This window comes from Thunnus maccoyii, chromosome 4 (assembly GCF_910596095.1).
Source record: "Thunnus maccoyii chromosome 4, fThuMac1.1, whole genome shotgun sequence".
In the NCBI taxonomy this organism is placed as follows: Eukaryota; Metazoa; Chordata; class Actinopteri; order Scombriformes; family Scombridae; genus Thunnus; species Thunnus maccoyii.
In genome coordinates, this window is record NC_056536.1 from 13,355,685 (window position 1) to 13,377,098 (window position 21,414).

The following is a 21,414-nucleotide window of genomic DNA, read 5'->3' on the forward strand; positions in this document are numbered from 1 at the left end:
CCTCTACATGTTAATGAAACGACTGTGGTACAAAATTGATCTCTGCATGTTCCATATATCAAGTATTAAGTGCTATATATATACATTTGATTTCTATAGTAGGAATCAGGAGTGCATGTCATATGTGTCAGGCACATGTACAGGTTGCATACTGAAGGAATACAAATGTCCAAGCTCTTCTTCTGCATGTTAATGACGCATTCACTGTGCGAGTAATGTCTCCAATATACTGGAAATTGAATGTTAATGCTGTACACAGAATGACTGGAGCCCCACTGAGCAGAAAGGATCTGCACTCACGCATAAAAATTTTAATCACAGAGCAATGTAATTTCACTGCAATGCCCTGTTACCTTAGTGGGAGTGAGGTGTAATACCGAGGAAGTGTGTGTATTTAGGTTTCACAATAAGCTCAAATAAAACATGAAACTCATTCTTTACCAGTTTTTGAATCGTCTGGTTATCAAGTAGAAGGGAGGAGGGCAGGACTGTGCTGCTCCTCTCTCACTGTAACATGCCAGTAGTGGAGATAAGCTCAGCTTCTTGCTTTCACTTTTAAAACTCCGCATTGATGACTGGCCTGCCATCACAACACCTCATCGATCTAGAGACTGCAGGTGGGGCCGGTCGGACAGGAGTGTGGGCCGTTCAGCTTAAGGTGCTCGTGAAATAGAGGTTAAAACACCCAACAGGGAATGTGATGGTGCGTCACGCCACGTTGCATGTTGGGACGGGGGAGCGATCTTGTGAGGAATGAGCTCTGTTACCTGTACCTGCTACAGTGGTGTATGCTTACCGTTTGTTTTGTTTGGCTAAAATGTTGGTTGAATCAGTCAAATCTGATTGAGGAGGGAAGAGATGGAGAGGAGAACAGAGAGAGAAGAGACCCTGCTGGGAGAAACTGAATTCCAATGCAAAGCAATGGTATTTGGACAAACTAAGCACGATAAACAACATGGATCCAAATGACTTGGCAGCCCAGGACTGGATTAGAGACCCTGATGCTAGATCTGCTAAGTCACAAGCCAGCAAACTGTGAGAGCACAGTCATATTCACAAAGCTAAGGTGGTACTCCTCTTTTTGGCCCAATTATTAAACCAAACAAAATACAAAACCTTCAAAAACATTCAGCTACGTGATTATTTTATTGAGTCATAGGCAGGGGGTTTGATCAGTTGCATTATTAATAAAAAAGATTTGCTATAATCTTGGACCTTGTTAAAAACGTAGGTTTTTCTACTTGCAGCGGGAAGATATGTTTAACATTTGGTTATGTCGACTAAAAACAGACGGAGACGTGATTTTAAAGGTTAGTCCTACAGTGTAGTGCATAAAAAGAGGATCCTTTAGGTTTGTATGTAGGGTCCCTGCTGTTACTCATCTCTCATTCATTTGTTACATGACTTGTCATTAATTACATTGCATGTCGTGCAACAGGTCATGTACTCCCAGCGCCTCAGCGAGGTTCCTCTGAAGGATTGGGTTATCATCAGCTCCACTGGTGAAGTTTCCTCAGCCTACAGAACATGCACGGCTGGTGCTGAAGAGACATGCACTCACGTTGGGGCCTTGCTTTTCAAAGTGGAAGCGACTATCCGGTAACCTGACGCACCAGCTGGTTTGTTACACAGAACCATCTGAGAAGTCGTCCTTGGAAATTGTTTGGAAAAGGTCAGGCACTTTCAAAAAAAATACATAGCAGGTGATTGGATGCTTATTGGTCTGAACCACTGGTGGATTCTTCTCGTTATGTTGTGATCTCGCAAATTCACGTAACCATCCGGTGCAGGGAAATGAAGACTGTCACAGACAAACTTGCATACTGGATCGTACCGAGCAATGTGAACAAAGTGCATGCTGAGATGGGCCATAAGATTGATTACACTTCTGCTGCTGCCACATGAAAATCACTTAACTGTCCTCTGGATGGTGAGACTGACAACAGGCCTGGCGTGAGGACTCGTGCCAGGAGGATCACTACAACATCGCCAACACATTTGGATCTAACACGATTTTACGCTGATCTCTATAAAACAGGTGGCAAATGTGCTATATTGAGTGTGCTGCCACATTACTGTGAGGAGTTCAGAGATCCTGTGCAGCCTGTCACAAATCTGAAATCCCTTCTCTGCCTTTGTGACACCAGGTTTGATGGATGTAGCTGGAAGAAAAACTAAATGAAATGCCCTGGCAGGACAGAGAATAATAAGTAGCATAAGTAACAAATATGTTGCATCCCTGAGAATTTGTTGTGGTTTTACATCTGCCTGTTTTTCTGATTTCACCCACTGCTCCACACACTCACACAAAAAGACAAACACACACGTTTACACTTCACAGACGATCATAAGAAAGATAATAATAGCAGGTGTCTTTTTGAAGAAATATAAAAAATGAAAATATTGTGCAATTTAGGTCAAAAATGCTGAGAACACACTTTTTTTGATACAGGAATGTTGTAAAAAGTAATGTCTTTCCTTCTTACTGCAGCTAACCACACCATCCGGCGTCTTCTCTTCACCTCTTCAACCCGCTTCCCTTCGTGTTTTTTCCAGGTAGGAAAGGCGAAAAAACTTATTCCATTGTCCAGTTTTCTCCCTGAACGACAGTGTGACCTACTGTGGCAGTTCTTGATGCAGCAGCACTGACCTGCCATGGCAACGCTTTCCAGAATCACAACAGAAAAACAAAACAGCCTCCAACTCACCAACAGAAAGACAGCGGGATCCTCTAAACATTACTCACGATTCAACATGGTGTGACGTCAACTTCACATTCCCTATACTACACACTGTGTTGCTCTAGAGAGTACTGGCACCTGTTTCATTCCAACTCCAGCCCTGGCTTATAGTATTAAAAACATAAGTAGTCTTGTCATGTCTAGGTTGCTCTTCTCCTCACCTCTGAAGGAGCAACTACTCTTTGAGCAAATAGCCTCCACATATTCTTAATCCTGTTTAATATCTAATGTCAATGTCCAGGGAGGCTTTTCGTGAAGTGAATTACAGAACATCACCTAACTGTAGTCTCAGTAGCATTTTAATATTCAGAGCTTGTCTGCTCATTAATGATGTACAGAGACAGCAAATCCTCCATGCTAAATGATATAATAGGCCTAACTCAGCCTTGATCTTCTGGATAACCCTTCCTTGAAGATGAATATATTTTTTGTATTTTTAATTATCATGAGGATAAAAATCTGTGTTTTAAATGATTACTCGGACATCATGTAAAGCGTTCAGATGAGCTTTAGACAGAGAAGCATGCCCTTTGTGTTGAGGCAGTAACGTAGTCAATAATGCTTGACCAACCACGCCTGGCTCAAACGCTCTCGCTCTCAACAATAAGAGTGGATGGGTCATTATACGCGATAGGACTGACCTTCTCTCATAACCTTTGAATGCTGAATAAATAAACATTATCATCCCTCATGAGAGGAGGTTAGAAAACAATCAGCTACAGAAAATGTCCAATGTTTTATCCCAAAACTCACATCAATAACAGCGTCAGCATTTGTTCAGACTCAGACCCAAAGTAGACTGTAGAGAAATCAGTGATATTCAACAAAGAATGGAGGAGCACTAAAGCTAAGTAAACAAAGTTGCTCAACACTGGGCAGAATATGTTCAGTATGTCAGCAGTTTGCACTGCTTGCTTCTACTTGTCATCATTTCTCTGGGTAAAACAGCACAAAAATATAGCTGACCAAAAGATTTTATAACCTCTAAATGCTGTCTAAAGCACTCGATATATGACTAAGTAAAGTCTAAAACACCATCACACTTTAAGTCCTAATATTTAGCACTGAAAGGTGGTATATAACCAGTTAATAAATGGTTTAATATTTTGAGCGGTGCTTTAGAAAAGTGATTAAAATGCTGATTACTACTTACTACTATACTACTTACTTACTATATAACCACCTGATGACAACTGAGCCATCTCCATGACAACAGAGCAACCTGAATCTTCTGGTAAAGACTGTGAGATGTGTCTAAATGCTCTGCAAAACGCTTCTAAGTGGACCATGTCAAACCGGCGATAACTGTGTTTAAGATGTTTTGGTAACATTCAAGTGTAAAATACGGCATGTCAAATAGTGTCACTTCCACAATTACACTATTTGTGAATTTTACCCCATTTCATAACAAAGTCGGTTGGCTGATCACACCGCCGTGAAATCACAGAATTGTGATCAGTCATGATTCTGCTCCACCACAACATGCTGTTCGTCGCAGCCACAGTCCGACCTCTACCGCATGCGTCCTGACGATGTCTCTATCGCTCACACTCCTGCTGGTTTGCACTGCACAAAGTGGGAGAATGTGTAGAATACAAAGACAAAACCAGCAGGTTTGATGTGCACAACAGCACAAACGTTTGTGTGGTTACTTTGTAACAGCCCTGTGGTGGTTGCATAAGATTTAATCAAGGTAACCATAATGCATCTAGCATACATAATTATGGTTTGACTATGCATTTCATACACAAATCGAGTGCACATAGAGGAGTTTTTGTATGCACCTCTATGAAACTTGATATAACAATCATTTAAATTCTAAATCTGACGCAATGAGAATAAAAAACTCCTTTCCAAACCATTACTGAAAACTTTGTAAAAGTAGACACTTCAAAAATACCTCCAGCTTAAGGTCTATATGGCAGAATAAGTACTGAATGGGCTTCTCATTCACCCTGCCGATGTCCAGAGTGGAGCTCCTATACAAAAACAGAAAATGAGAACGGCATGAATTGGGACCACAGGCAGCAGTTTTGGGCCAGTTTTATGGCTGCTCAGCATTTTTCTATATAGCCCCATTTCTATGCAGCCTCAAAGCACCACAACAAAGCTAAATGTAGTCCATTAAAGTCCAGGGGGGAGGGAGCTCATGAACAACCACATGTGGATACTAGTGAGCTCACAGGATAGAGAAGGTGTAAGATAGTTTGAGGGAGAGATGTGGAGGCTGGCTCATGTGTGTGACCATCACAAAAAGATAATACATTAAGTACTTCCATTTATTCATATCTTTTACACTTTCTGGGTTGAATGCAACATGCAAATGCAAACCCCCCAGGCAGCAGAAAACGCAATTAACGTAGGCCAGCCTGCCAGCAAGGTTACTGCTGCTGTTAGCGAAGTGCCAGGTAGCACCCCCCAACTCAGCCTCCCTCAGGACTCCCACTATGCTGGCTGCGCAATGAACCGGCGACCCTTAGCACACACCTCCCTTCCCAGCACAGCCACTGGTGATAAATTACCTAATCTTCCTATCCCCAGCTGTTTCTATTATACACTCTGGGCTTGTAAAGGACAGCTACGGGGATAGAAAGGGGGTTGAGAAGAGACAGCGAGAGGTGGGTGTGAAGCGAAAAGAAAAAAAACAAAAAAAGGACTCATTGTCAGAGACACAACGACGGTGGGAAGATATACAGGCCAAACAAAGACGAGATTCAGCAACCATAATCGTATGCATCAAGAAGACATGTGTGCGTGTCATTTTTGATGTTGAAAAAGGGGCACTCAGAACCACTTAGTACTGTATTTCAGGACAATTACATCTGACAAAAAAAAAACCCATCTACAGAGAGATCAGCAGATAGGTGTCAGCCTCTAAAAGTGTATTTATTCAGAAACATTACGGACATTGTCAGAAAGGGACGGTTGAAAAGACTTTCTCTGCAGTCTCTGTGGTGTTAATGTGATATTTCTGTGAGTTGAATGTGATTCCGCCAACTGAACATGCACATCTCAGGCATCATTTGAGCTGAGCAGAGAAGCAGCTACGAGGGACAATGACATCAGTGCTCAAACCCTCCCAGAGGAATGCTTGTCGTCACTTACACTGGCACACACACTGCTATGGAAACAGCAGGAGTGTGAGCCTGCATGTTGGGTTAAAGGGATACCGCAAGGCACACACATACATACATACACACTCACACGCACACACACACATACAAGCAGGGAGAGATAACCGCAAAACAAAGCGACAGGGGCAGTCCATTGAAAACAATGCTGACACATGACCAAACTGTTCCTGACCAGCTGACCATTTTCCTCTTTAAAAAGGCAATAGAGGTCAACTGAGGACTAAATGACTCTCATTGTAAAGGGAAAGTTAGCCAACAGTTTTTCCTTGTGTATGTGAGAGAGGAAATACTGCAGACTCCCCCCCTTCTTTTTTTTTTTTTTTTCCTGAGCTTGATCTCGGAAGTGTCTCAGATATATGTGGTTTCAAAGCTGAGTGCTGCCAAAGCCAAGATGGAACGTATCCTATCAGACAGCTCACTCATGTACACAGACACAAAAACACACACATCTGTTACCTATCTATATGCCAAACTGAGTCTTAAAAAGGTAGAAAAGGGCAAACAGAGCAGCTGCGGCACAAACACACACACAAACACACACACACACACACACACACACACACACACACACACACACACACACGCACACACACAGAGGACAGCATTCTACAGACTGGGCAGCCATTCAAACAGCTCTCGGTAACAGTAACCCACGGCAACCCTAAAACCAGCCCCCTTTCCCTTCCTCCCCATGAGACACAGATCCGTTGCCCAGTTAAGGGAGAACCGAATGAACTGGCAGGCAGAGTGACAGAGAGAAAAGAGGTTGTAACTTTACCCACTCTGCCCCTACTAAAGTGCAGCACTACTCCCCCCCCCACCCCCCCCTCCCTCTTAAAGGTTCAGGAGGTTAATTATTCAACATGAGAGGGGATTTCGGGGGGGAACTGAGAGTGGACACAAGCCAGCAGAAACCCCTCACCTCTTTTGTTCAACTCATCCACTCACTCGCTGACCGTCAAATGCACTTATTCCAATAGATAGAGGCATGAACGCAGACTTTTTCCATCCATCATACGGGAACACATGTACACACAAAGATACTGTACTCTGCGAGACTACACACAGCTGCATCAGCGAGTGTGTGTGTGTGTGTGTGTGTGCAGCCTAACTCATGCTCCTCCACATGTTCGCAGCTTCTTAAGCACACAGTTTGATCTCTTACCGTTGTGGTTGTGCTGGAGGGTCTCGAGCATGCTGGCAGAGGAGTCGGTTGCCCCCAGCTCAGTCAGTCTGCGGCTTGTGGCGCTCAGCTCTGACCGCAGGTTGGTCACCTCCTGGCTGGCCGACTGAATGGCCCCATCTATGCGTTGAGCCAACTGCTTGTTGTCATCCATCATTTTCAGGATTTTTGCCTGAGGAGGAGAGGGGAATCCAGACAAGGTGTCATGCTGACAAGTTGACCATTTCCAGTGAAGGAAGGTGTCCCCAAATAAATCCCTCTTTCCCTCGTCTGTCTTTTCTTCTTCCCTTTTTTTTTTTTTTAAATGAGAAAGCCAAGTTAAATCCTCAAAGCAGTTTGTCCTTTCCCTTAAAGAGAGACATCCGACTCAGGGGAAATGTGTATCTGCTGGAGGGAGTATGTGTTTGGAAGCTGGTGTATGTGTGATGTGAGTGTGTCAGTGTGCAAGCATGCCTGCGCGCTTGTGTGTGTCTGTCTGAGAGTTTCCGTAACAGCATGAGAGTGTGTATGTGTGTGTGTGTGCGTGCATGTGCGTGTGTGTGTGTGTGTATGTGTGTTAGAGAGTCAGCACTGCCCCTGTGAAATGTGCTCCCCGCAGCTGACTGTTGAAAGGACACAGAGCATTGAGAGATGACAGGCACCTTTTTAAATGGACTGTACCATTTGCAGAGAAAGTCGGGGGGGTGGGTGGGTGGGAGTGAGCTAGACCATATAAGCACATGCAAGTCAGAGCTCCTCGGCACAAGTGTTTTCAGGAGATATTGCTCTAAGGTTCTGGGATTGTGTGTTTAACTGAACTGTCACACAACAAATCTCACTAAGCCTGTGAAAACTGACTTCAGTGAAACACTCAAGCTTTTCCTCTTTTTCTCTCTGTACACTGCGTGCGCCTCCCTCCATGGACTCATGGACAAAGGGAAGGAAATCATTAGTTTGACAAAGAAACAGTTGTGGAGAGAAAACAATAATAGTTATGCAAACAAAGCTTTCATCACAGTATTCCTCCTGCAGTACAAGTGCATTTAAGGCTCTGCTGTAATGTTTGTCTAGACTTGTTTAAAGCAACATTGTGCGACTATTTCACCTTAAAATAACAGCTTCAAAGTCATTTTGATGGTACACTGACTTGTAATAGGGACAACGGCCCCTCTTTCTTTCCCACTCCGAACCCCGAACCCTTGTTCTTGCACTATGTAACTTGGGTTGAGCAGGTACAATCACCTGTTACCTTGATGTAACTCCATTTCCTTCTGCTGCTGCTTCATATTAAAAGCTTTCCACTGACAAATTAACAGAAGGTTTTTTATTGTGAAGAACTTACAGGAAATGAAATGTGTTTATAACAGAGTTGGCGGAGCTTCGTTAGCGGCGCTATTCAATAAAAACAAACAAGATTTGGAGATATTTGTTCAGCAGATCCGATATAAAGACTGTAGAGAGGAAGAATAAAAGCAGTCACAGTGATGATGATGTTTGGTGAAGAGGCTCTTAGTGCATTTTCAGCTCTAACAGGTTGCCTAAACAACTTATTTTACCTTGAAGTGAGGGTAACGCACTATTACAATGTGAGGGGAGACTATTTGAAGAGGAGCAGACTTCATCCCTCGCTGTGTTTCTGGCTGAACTTATTTCCATGATGTCAACATCTGAACCCACAGCAGCTCTGTGCTAAAATGTCGTTGTTAATAGCTAACGTAATACTGACTGACTTATTGATATATGGTCCAGTGGCGGCCAGTATGTATCTTAGTTCTGTTGATAACGATATAGTTACATATCGGCGTGATATCAAGTGATTGAGTCCTGGCAGCAGATGTTACATAGTCTTGCTTTAAGTTGAGGAAGATGTATATTTTTGCATGCACTCAAGAGTGTACTGCAGTTTCCAACAAAATGTGAGGTCCATAAACCACACTAGTGTTGAAATGATTAGTTTATTAAATAATTAGTCAATCAACAGAAAATGATTTAAGTCGTTTATCAAGCATAAATCCCACATTTGCTGGTTTGAGGATTTGCTGATTTTCTCAGTTTCATATAATTGAAAATTGAATGTAATTTCAGCCAGCAAGCTGAAAACATCATTGCGGGTTCTGGGAAACTGTGATAGGCATTTTTTCAATATTTTCAAACATTTTATTTGCAATTAATCAGAAAAATGTCAGAAAAAAAAAAACTCTTGGTTGAAGCCTTAGAGAACAATGATCAAAACCATAAGGATGCTCATTACTGAAATAAAATAAAATATAAAATAAAAAATGTTTAGCCATAATTTTGGGGTTATTATTTTTATTTTTCAAACTTAAAATCACACAGGGGAATTATAGAACAAATGTGCTCGCCCCTCCTAAGACTCATGATGGGAAAAGGAGAATGTTGCTCACTCATTTTTTCCTAACTGGACTTTCCCAGTCCAGCTGGTGAATTAAACCATTTCTCTTGTGGCTGTCTTGCCACACCTCAAAAAGATCTTCACTGTGTGTGTGATCAACAATGTAATACAAATATCTTATATAACCCCTCATACATTATGCTCTGCTTCTCTCCCTCTTTTGCTTTCTTCACAGAAGAGTAAAAGTCTACAAATACAGGCAGCAGACACACTGACTGCCACCTGTTTACAAATAAGGCTAATCATTCACAGCGAATGAAACATTAATGCTTCTTTGTCCACTCTGTAGCACCACAGAGGAGTACTGTCGAACATATCCACACTCAGAGTGGGAAACCTGTTGCTTTTACTGTAGTTTAAGTACTGCATGACACTACTTACAAATGTCAAATATTCCCCAGAAATCAAATAAGAGACAGATGAACACTAAAAGTTTATAGGATATTAAAGCTTCATGATGAATCCAGAGCAGCTCGATACCGAGACTGCAGAGGAGAATGAATATGTTTGCCAATAGGCATCAGACAGCTCCAGTACAGTATCCGATGCTCCATCTTAGTATTTTGTACGTGTGTGCAATATTGAACAAACAGCCGACACTGAGAGCATGTCCCCTGAAATCTACTATACACACTTCTGCCAAACTTCGAACAATATTGGTCATTTTATGTGAGAGATTTCTCTACTTGTGTTTTGTTTTGTCTGTGCTCTTCTCACTGGCTCATGTTACCAAGGAGACAACCATGTCAGTCAAATGTGATTTCTCTTTTATTAGGAGTGTGTGTTGTCCTGATGAAAGAGAGGCTGAGTGAGTGGGTTTGGTGAGTGGAGTTAAAACTCATATTAAATGATAAGTAAGATTTTCCGAACATCACATGTTGAGTCATGAATATTTAATGTTGTACAGAAATACTTAAAGCTGCGCTAATCAATATTTTTATATTAACAACAGAAAAAATGACTATGTACTGAGCAAATGGTTGCTTGTAGTTACGGGTGGGAGAAAAAAAAAATCGATTCACATAAGAATCGTAAATTGTTATCTTTTATGATTCAGAATCAGATTCTAAAAAACAATTTTTGAATGTCGTTAATAACGTTGTGTTGATGGAAGAAGACAGACAGTGTAGCACTAAGACACTTGAGTTATTTTGTAGTTCATCTTCAAAGTAGCCAAGTTTTTGAGTGCAGTCTGGATTCAGTAGCTTAATAATTAGTTTTGCAAGATGAAAGTGAAGCATTTTATGAATACTTCATACGCCATCGACCAGACACTAACAATAGCGGAGAGGAGCAGCAAACTCCAGCACTAACAGTACAAATGAGCTGGCTAACTGACACATACTGCAGCTACAAAACTTCCAGCCAACTCTGGGTGGTTGAAGACAATAACTTTCTACAGTCTTCTGTAACGTTCTACAGTCTGTTTCATTTCAAAAGCCCTGCGGCGGTACGGCGCCGGGGATAGTGATGGGTTTTACTGGTAGCAGTGTTGCAGCAGAGAGGGTGCAACGCTGCTAGAGACACAGTGCCCCGCTGTACAACTTCTGTTGTATAAAAGACATTTAGCCAGTGGCGGCGGTCAGTAAATTACACTTTCATTTCAATATTTTCATACAGGCAGAAGACTTTACTTCCAAATTAATCAAGTTAACTTTTTTTAGATGAAAAAAAGCTGCGGGCACATTTTTCTCTGCATGTTTTCCATCTGTCAGACAGTGACCATCATAGCTTAACTGACAGTTATGTTTCTTATTGTAACTCAGTGGACTAAGAGCACAAGTGAATGGATTGGCTCACAGTGCACTGTTGTGATCATTATCAATGATAATAATGATAACAACAACAGCAAGAGCCTGAAACGAGTGCCCGACTCTGAACCCAAATTGTGACACTAAGAAGTGAATATTGGCAAAATTAGCAGCTTTCTAGTGAACATAGTGGAAATTTTAGCTACTAAAGAGCCAGATATTTTTCTAAAGCCTTGGTGAAGACCTAACACAACAGACCTAAAAAGAGAGTGAACATTGCACCTACAATTTCCAGACGCCCAAAATCACAACTCCAAATTAATGCTAATGTTGCACTGCGTCTGCTAATAATATGTCAACGTTGTGATCACAGCTTGTTGTGCTACCCGCAGTCGGCCCAAAAAAAAAAATCAATTAATGCAGGTTTAAGACATGAAGCCAAGTTCACAGTGTTCAACAAGAAGAAGCAGATATTCCTTCCTTCCACAAACCACACAGTCAGCTACAAATCATCATCCATGGAGCTGGTAGGGATTAAGTGTCTGGCTAAAGGACACTTCAGCGGAGAAGGAGCCTTAAACCCAGTATACAATACTGCTGCTTCATTGAATTCCAGAGGAAAACTTTTATAAAATGTGTCACAGAAAAAAAAGAACTGAGTTCTCATACTCTCAGTATCCAATCCCACAGCCGAGGAAAGGAGTTTGACACTCCACTTTTTAGTTGAATGACTACTTAGAATTAACTGCGCAAGTTCCCACCCAACACCCAACTCAATCCTGCACTTGTCAACTATAGTCCGACATTTGGCTGTCAAAGCATGTCCACTCACTCAGCAGTGCAGCTGTGTTGTTGTTTCCCGAGGTTATGTGAACGTGGACCCCCAATGCATCCTGCATGTGGTAAGCGCTGATCACCCACTGCACTGCACAAAAGCAGAGTAGCAAGCAACTGCTGTGAACGCCCAGAAAATGATACCGTGGCTCCAGGCGCTTTGCGAGGGTGTGTGTGTGTGGGCCAAACATTGAGGTTCACACTGTTGTCTCAAACAAAACTTATCTGACTGCCCGCTACAGTATGCAAGCAAGGAGACGAAGAACAACACACACTCCACCCCTCCACCCATTCATCCATCTGCCCAGACACGAGTCACCCCTCCTGCTCAGTAAATGAACATCATGTTGTTATTTATAGACGACCCTGATGCCGCATATGATACATTAGTCGCAGGGGAGGGCATGCACAGACAAACACATACACTCATTCACACATACACACATACACCAGGGGGCTAATAATCCCAAAGTCATTTGATGTTTATTAATGAAATTCATCTCTTGTCAGGTGACATAAAAGTCTATTGGACCCTTCTGGGTTATTAAGATGTTATGGTGTCTAAGTGTGCCGGAGGATTTATTGTATCTATTCATTTATATATCATATATCCTGAATGATATCTGTCTGCATGCATGTGCATGGGTAAAGAAGGGTAAATGTTGATATTTTATATAACTTGTATGTTTTATATGTAATATATAGTTTACTTGACATTATCTTACAGCATTGCAGTGTTACAGAAGTTTATTTCCAATGTGACATGTTGTATATGCAGGAAGTAAAAGAGCCTGCAAACCAATTGTGGAATTCACCTTGAAAATTATGTTTTGCTCCATTTTACTCTTCCACATTAACTATAAAACTTATACTGTGTGTGTTGTACTACAGCAATTCTATTTTGGTGCCATGGCTGAAATGTTTTCTTGGCTGTATTTGGTTTGTTTGGGTTCATGCTCTGTCTGGGCCTACAAATAAAAGTGACAAGGACTGATAAATAGTTTGGAGATTTTGGAAGATGGGCAGTGGTGGTGGGGGGGCAAGAATTTCAGTTCCCTTAACTTTAGCTAAGCATGAAGAACTTATCTACTATCTCCTCTGGTGTCCATACCACCTCAGACTAGATAGAAAGCTATATATCACCATAAGTCAAGATTGCTGTTGCCTTCTGTTATTTTCTTATGAGTGGGTCTACCATCTGTTCAATGTCGATATCCATCTACAAAACCCAACCAACAGCAGCTGAACAACGAACAACATGCTCATAGAAATGTTTTGGGGATTGTTTTGTGTAGTTGGTTCAAATTTTCATCCTTGGCTACTCACAGTTCAACATCTAAGTACTGGTTTATTGAGAATTAAGCTCCAAACATGACCATGTGTTGTGACCTCGATCCATGTCTGAGTGTGCATCACATAAATGACCCATGGGTCCTGAATGTGTCTGCTGGTCAGTGGAGTGAATCAGGACCCAGTGGCTGACTGAGGATCAGTAATTAGTGGGTGTGCCAGGGGTTCGGATTACCATATGAATAGAGACAGTGGGGAGTGGGATCAGCGCTCTGCAGTCATTCTTCATTGTGCTGCTGCCGAGTGTCCGTCCACACAACAGGCCTTTTGCAGCCAAGCCACCGGATTCAACTACAGTCATGCAAAAAAGTTGCAGTAAGTCTATACAGTAGCTTTTAAGCCTCGCTGATTTAATTTCTTACTTACTGGGGCTGAATTTTGTTGCTAAGCAATGACAGTCAAGACTGCGTACACACTGGGATGGTTTTTGTTGCCTGGCAACAATAGAAACCGAATTCTGCTGTGGTAGTAAAAACTAAAAACCTTTCACTGTTACAACTTTTGTCAGTGTTTTCTGACAAAAGTTTGACTGCAGATTGTGTTTTTACATCAGAATTTAGGTTTTGGTCCTCACTTAATTGTAATTTCCTCTAAAAAAAGAGGCAGTGTGTTATGTTTCTACAATCACCATTACTAGTATTTATGAAGTTGATTTTTCTTGTGATGTAGCAGTGGTTCTTTAAGCCTTTTTTAGCACAGCTAAAGAAATAATCTTCTTTTTCACCACTTTCAAACCTGTTTTCTCAATCCATTACTTGACAGTTCAAGGTGTAAATGATGTGCAACATACTGTAGAGCATTTATAGACAAGGCGTGGGTGTAGTTAAGTATATAAATGAAAGGCTGACATGATAAAAAAAAAACGAGGGGGTGTCTATAGAAAAGACTTGACTGAAACTTACGGTGATGTGTTCAAGAGTATTATTTCTCTATATGTCTTAACTTTGTCATAGACCTGTCAACCAAACGACGGGAGTATGACTTTTTCCTGTAGACACACAGTCATACACTGAGATACGTTATATAGCTTTTTCTTTCCCGACATAAGCTTCATTAATTAATCACTGCATGAAGGAAACTTCTACAGGAGGAACATCCAAAAGACACACAGAAATATTAACCTTGAGTGTGTTATAACACAATCTTTGTAAAAAAAAAAAAAAAAAAAAATGTAACTACAGACTTTGTATAAGAACATTTATTACAATCCAAATATGACATGAATCCAAATCTAAAACAACCACAAGAAAGAAGAATGTATTATAGTACTTTCTGCTTTCAGCAGTCAGGGTTGTGCCTCTAAGTAAGTGTTGCTGCTGCACAGATAATCTAAATACAATGAAAAGATACCTACACCACAATCTGTGTTTAGTGATTCAGACTATGCCTCTGCAATGCAGAACTTATGGGCTGCACCAAAATCACCTGCTCACTGATAGCATCTGGACAGGCCAGCCGATGAGGCGGAAAAGGTGTTGTAATGCGGGGCAGTGCTGATGTGAATTCTTAGGTTGCTTTCTTTTATTTTTTTCAAGCAAAAGGAAATAGTTTAATGTCTCTAGAGGGGTAAGGAAATTGAGTTTTTGTAGTTGAACGGTATCTCTTATCAAGATCATCTTAGGGGAGAATGGGGCTCAGCGAAAAAGTCTTTTTCTGCAGAGTCAGAACAGGCAGTACACATTAATAACAAACACATACAGAGGTGGAGGGATGGGAAGAGAGGTGAGCACTGAGGAAAAGCGAGATATTTTAGAGAGATGTTCCCCCAATAAGATCATAATATTTACCTGATCTGTCATTTATGACCACTGTTGTGCAGAAAGTCTAACATCTTGTTGCTTGTGAGTACAAGCTGAAGACAGTACCCAAAGGAAATCACCTCAACATGGCCTTAGGCTTGTTCTACAAATGGAAAGTTTATGTTTGGGCAACGGATCTGGCAGGATGACAGGATCAGAATGATCAGAAACTATTGTGATCTTTCTCGTATGAGTCATAACTATAACCAAACAACCCACTATTTCCAGGAAATGTTTACTTAAGTTTTTGTTATTCAGAATTTCATCCAAGGTTAGGACTCGGTGGACATGCGATAATTGTTAACACACTTGAAAAAAATGCTCTCAGTGGATTTGAGGTCAGTCTTTCGCAGCAAATGCTGTTGCAATTCATTGCACTAACTGTTTCAAAACCATGAATGAACTCAGTTTTGTGACATAAGAACTAGACAGTTCTCAGACCTACTCCCAAACATTAGTGTGTCCTGGAAACTGCTAAATGCTCCTCCTCTATCCAGCTGCTTTTCCATGTTATTAATGAAGGCATCCAAGTCCAGCTAAACAGACCGAAAAAAAGCAATTTGAAAAAAGTAAGATGTTTGAAGTAATTCATGGGGATATAAGAGGCAAGAACAGGTCAGGAATCAAATTAACACTTAGTCTTAGTTAGTCTGTTAATGAGGAAAAGATCATCTTGAAAGGTGAAATCAACAGTCTTAACTCTTTCAACAAGACAACCCAGATGACTCAAATGCAAAGTGATGCCCTGCTGCTTCATGCCAAAGTTTCTTACATTGAATTAACAATTAGCAGTTTCATACCATAAAGAGTGCACTATCTCCATCATGCATAAAGGAACATTTCTACAAGAGGGACCGGACAAGTTACTGTGTGACACGAGAAGAGTTATGAGCTCATTCCACCAGGGTGGGTCAATCCAAGACAAAAAACAGACACAAGTCTTATGAAAACACAGAATTATGTTCACTGCACTAATCTGTTTATTCTCAGCCCTCCTCTTCCTTCACTGTTTAAACTATCTGAAAATGGATAATGCCGAGCAGCTGGAGGATAGGAGAAAGAGAGCTCCGAGAGCAGTGGCAACTGTCTGTCTATCCCAGAGGGATTAGATAGACACTTGTATAGCTAAAAGGTCACCAGTTTGACATCAACAACACCCAGAGTTAGCTCAAGCAGCTGAATTCCCAAGTGTTAGTGATGGATACCTACTACACTTCCTGATCTCTGAAGATGTCAAGAAACTTTTACATCACATTCCAGTGGCTGACTAAATCCAAGACATTTTGACAAAGTGGTGGACAAAGTACACAACTCCATTACTTGAGTCAAAGTAAAGATACTTCTGGTCAAATATTACTCCAATACAAGTGAAAGTTGTTAATTCACATTTTTACTTGAGTTAAAGTACTGGAGTACTTACTTTTAAATATATTTAAGTATTCAAAAGTACATTTTCTTTCTAAAGTCAACACACTGCTGTATTGTTGCCACAAAGCATTAACAGAACCTAATGACTCTGAAACAACCTACTGATTGCACTGACTGGCTTGCTGTAGAATAAAAAGCTTATAGAACCTATAGAAACACGATTGCATCGACAAAAGGACAGAGCAGAGCCCCCCCACCTCCACTAAACAGCATGGCAGTGTTCTGACACAGCTCTGGCAGTGTGTGTGTGTGTGTTTGTGTGTGTGTATGTGTGTGTGTCCATGCACATGTGTGTATCAGGCACAGTGGGACTGCTGTAGATGCAGCTTCCTCAGAAAATAAAAAATAAAAACAACTAACCTACCTTAAAATCCAAGATATACACTTCTGGCTTTATAACTGTCCAACAGCATCACTGCTTTAAGCAAGAAAAACAAACAAACAAAAAAAAAACTATATGAATCTTTCTTCATTTCAAAAATCTGAAACATGAACTTCAGATATGGCCATGGGTGCTCTGGTGAGGAATCGTCATCTTTATCTGCTGTAGGCATCATTACCACCGCCAAGTTCAAACTGAACTGTTCAAAAAGCACTTTGAACTTGACTGACAGTGTAGGAGTAGTTCACTGTGATTGAAAAAATGAATACTCAAGTAAAGTACAGATCAGTCAAAAAATGTACTTAGGTACAGTACATGAGTACATAAGTAAATGTACTTCATCGCTGTCCACCCGTGAAAATAACTGCACATTTTCAAGGCACTGCCTGGAGATATTCACTGTTTTACTCATTTTTACTGTGCCTTGTTTTTGTTTCATTTTCACATTTTCCTTTCCCCGGCCTCTCATTATCTTTCTATCCTAAAAGACTGTCTGAATTTATAATCATTTCACTGAAGCGAGCAACTAATGTCAAGCGACAAACAGGCTCCCAGTGAGTGGATATCGATGCCTCTGCTGTCCTTGCCACCGTCAGCACTGCATGTACGACAGACAAAAAATAAAATACACAGATGCAGCCGGGTAAACACTGTTTGCTGACACACAGATAAGTTTTCCATTCTGTCTAACAAGGGTGGGGAGGTTAGAGGTGGGGAAGTGTGTTATTGGAATATCCTGTGTGCTCATCCAAACGCTCCCAATTTCTCTAATCTCTTGTGCTATTCATGCTAAGCTCTTGCTCACATCCTCCCGCCTCACATTCCCAATGTCAGTGTGAGGCAGATGCAGACAGCGATGGCAGAGAGACTTTTTTTTTTTTGGGCACGACATAACACCAAATGGACCCTTGCTCAGTGGTAAAGGCTCAAGGCTAATCTCAGACACAAACAGGTTTGCAGGCTTTGATGGGAATTAAGATACATGCTCCTTTGAAGTGAGACAAGCAGGAAACAAAGATCTCCCACAGTTTTATGGGCGAAAGAGAAAAATGCTTTTATGTTGGTTTGAATCTGGTTGTGGGATATCACTGATCGCCATCCACTGAGGGTGGTGAAGGTTGTGTTTGTGTTAGAGATGATGGAAGTGGATTTTGTGCGCAAGCACACATCCTAACCGTCAAACACAAACACGGTTTTAAAAAAGCCGTGACGTAAAGTGTAATCAGCAAAATTTCATGACATTTCAAAACGAATGTCCCATCCTGGGACGGTCTTGGCAGTCCTGTTAGGAAATTCTCAGTCTATTTCAAGTAGATTCAGCAGGATGCTACCATCTCACTCTATCATCATCATCATCATTATTATTATTTTATTATTATTATTTATTTTTGGAAATGAGACTACAGCAGCTACCCCTCCAAACCACTTTGTTCAAATCCATTTTAAAAAACAGAACTCTTGAAAATATCCACAACTAAATTGATAATCTGGTCTATTAATACTTTTCAATATCTCGATGTACTCATGGAAATCCATAAAATTTACTTTCACATGAAGCAGTTTGGTAATATCAGATGAATGGGCTTCATGCATGAATGTTTTCATATTTGTCTCTTATATTCGTTCTTGCACAAAGTAATAAGAGGAAAATAAGAAAATCCTACATGGGATTCAACAAACTCTCTTAACTGCCTGAACTTGTTGTAAATCGCTTGTTTCAGGCTGATGAATGCCACCTGTTCATGAGGAGGTGGGTGTTCGTGAGATGTGATCATTAGCATAATCCACACCCCTAACATTGCCATATAAGGCTCCATGTTCCGCTCTGTTTGCAGGCGAGTTTCATTCACAAAAACACTGTGCAACTTCAAGCCCTGCTTTCAGAAATCAGAAGATGAAAAGAACAAATTTAGTGTCAGTAGTAGGAGACCCGAAACATTTTGAAAATATGAGTCCAGCTGCAAACAATGTGTCATCAGAGCAGCTCTGCACTGAGACAGAAATAAAGATGGAATGATTTGATGTGAAGTTTGATGCTAAAAAACATCTTTCTAAAGCAAAGCGCTCCTTGAGGAGAGGACAGTCAAGGGATGTGACAGTTGCTGAGATATTAGAGGAGAAAATTATAGCCTACAGGTGATGTTACACTGTCAGCTGCAACACAACATGATACTGGACAGAGAGCTGCAGAGAGGCACAGAGGCAGCTGTCAGAGTGAGAGAAGTTTCCTGCAACTACTGAAATGTAGAAGTTGCTGCTGCCAAAATATGGCCACAAAAATCATGTATGACAGTACCTGTAATGAATAAATAATCTCTGCCTTTCTTCACTGGGGAGAAACACTTGTTTGACTTACAATTATAATGTCCTAATCTGAGTTAATCCATGACATGTACCTGTTGTATGAGTCATAGAGTGTTTTTGTTGCCTACACCTAACCACACAACGGATTAAGCATGTGAACCCTGATCTCTGAAGCCCTGAACTGTAACCCGTTGACCACAAGTTGTGTTGCAGTGGAAACTATTACTGAACCAGTTTAGTTGTGTTGCAGTGGAAACTATTACTGAACCAGTTTAGTTGTGTTGCAGTGGAAACTATTACTGAACCAGTTTAGTTGTGTTGCAGTGGAAAAAGAAAACAAGCTTTCTGTTTCCTGTAAGGAGTCAGAACACCTGCTGACAGCTGTTCATGATGATTTATGGTCTGACTGTATATAAAGTAGTTCAAACTAGCTTCACCTCCAGCAGCTACAACAGTAACATGCTGCTCTAACACTGATGCTTCAGTATTAATAATCTAATGATGTCATAGATAATAATATATCAGTCAGAAGGACCAAACCACTACTTTTACTTTCATACTTTTTAACTACATTTTTCCCTCTCAGAACTGGTCTCACGCTGTGCTGTAAGACCACGTCAGAAATCAAATTTGTTCTGAACGTCTTCACTCAAAGGTGGAGTGAAAAGCCGACTGTCACGGAGAGGGGAGAAGGACGCAATATCGTTTCACTACAGAGATAATGGAGCATATTTTAATAATAGTGTTGCACTCAGTGTTCTGGGTCTCTCATTTGTCATTCTGACGGCAGCGACGCTACAGGGTAACCACGGTAACCAGGCTACCTTGGCTAAGCTAGCTAACATACATCCATGAGCATGCTACCAAAATGTTCCAGGTGGAACTCAAACCTTAGAATTATTGTTCTGCATTTCACGGTGAGGGAATTTCCACTTTGATAATTCAGCATGGCTGACAGCACCGTATGCAGCCTATGCAGTATTAGCGCCATATTTTGGTATGTTAGTCTGATTATGCATAGGCCAAATGGAGCAGCAGTACCTGACGAACACAGAAAACACTTTAAATTGTGTTGTGGCAGGAAACAACATTGGCCTACAGCCAAGTCCCCTTAAAGTTGAGATTTATAAATGGATTCTGGCTGGACGCACCTTTAGATTGTATGATTGGTGGAGAACTACTTTGCCTCGCAAGTTAAATGGCATGCTAAGCCATGTGTTGACCCTGGAGAGTTTTAACATATAACCAAGACAAAATATACATACAGATATTCAAAATATTCATACAGATGTGTTTTTAACTGCTAAACATCAGCACTGACCCACAGTCAGGTCACCCCGAGCCCGGCTCTGTTATGAGGGCTGGGTGCCAGGTTAGCTTGTTAGCCTGGATGCTAGCTGCTGGAGGCTCGCGGGAGACTCTGTGGAGCCCCATGAGCGACGACTCGTGTTAAAAAGACAAATGCATCTGGTTGACAAGAGCCGTGACGCTGTTTACATAAAAGTTGGTAAACTCTTCAAGTAGACCGGATCCTCCAGAGCCACCGGACCAGAGGAGCCACCGGAGACAGACCGTACCGAACAAACCGCCAAACATTCAATACATACACACTGAAGTGTAAAACAAGAAGGGCCTAGCCTCATGAAAAAAAGATAAAACATGAACATAGCGGGGTTGTGGCGGTTGCTTGCCATCCGCCACAGCTAGCTTGTCTTTAGTGCGGTATTGCAATATTGCAATTACTGTGACAGCCCTATGTTGGAATAAGTAGATTATTACTCTTTTTGGATTATTACTAACTATTTTGACAGTAATTGTTTGGGTCACAGTAGTATATTCTTCATATGACTGCATGCACCGAACCATAATGTGCATACTGTGACAGTTTGGGACGAATACACATAGCATTACACAGCTTTTATTCTTTGTAAGAATAAAATGAGCATGTTTATGTATTTATTCCAACTCCATTAATTTGTTTAAAAGCCACTGCCATTAACAGCATACAGCTGCTGAAAAATTTTCCTTTTTTCCATTAAAGAAGCAATTTTCACATCCACACACAAATGTTTACAAAACAACAAGAACAAAAAAGCCTTTTCAATACCAAATGCAA

At 41.1% G+C, this 21,414-nt stretch overlaps 1 protein-coding gene across 2 annotated transcripts in view; it reads right to left on the bottom strand.

Annotated features, from left to right (window-relative positions):
- The window catches only part of kazna (kazrin, periplakin interacting protein a), a 167,200-nt gene that overhangs the window by 110,976 nt on the left and 34,810 nt on the right, over positions 1 to 21,414 (bottom strand). For both annotated transcript variants that reach the window (XM_042409093.1, XM_042409094.1), the window contains exon 3: positions 7,041 to 7,230. In XM_042409093.1, coding sequence (XP_042265027.1) covers positions 7,041 to 7,230 — 190 coding nt within the window. The remainder of the gene's footprint in view (positions 1 to 7,040; positions 7,231 to 21,414) is intronic.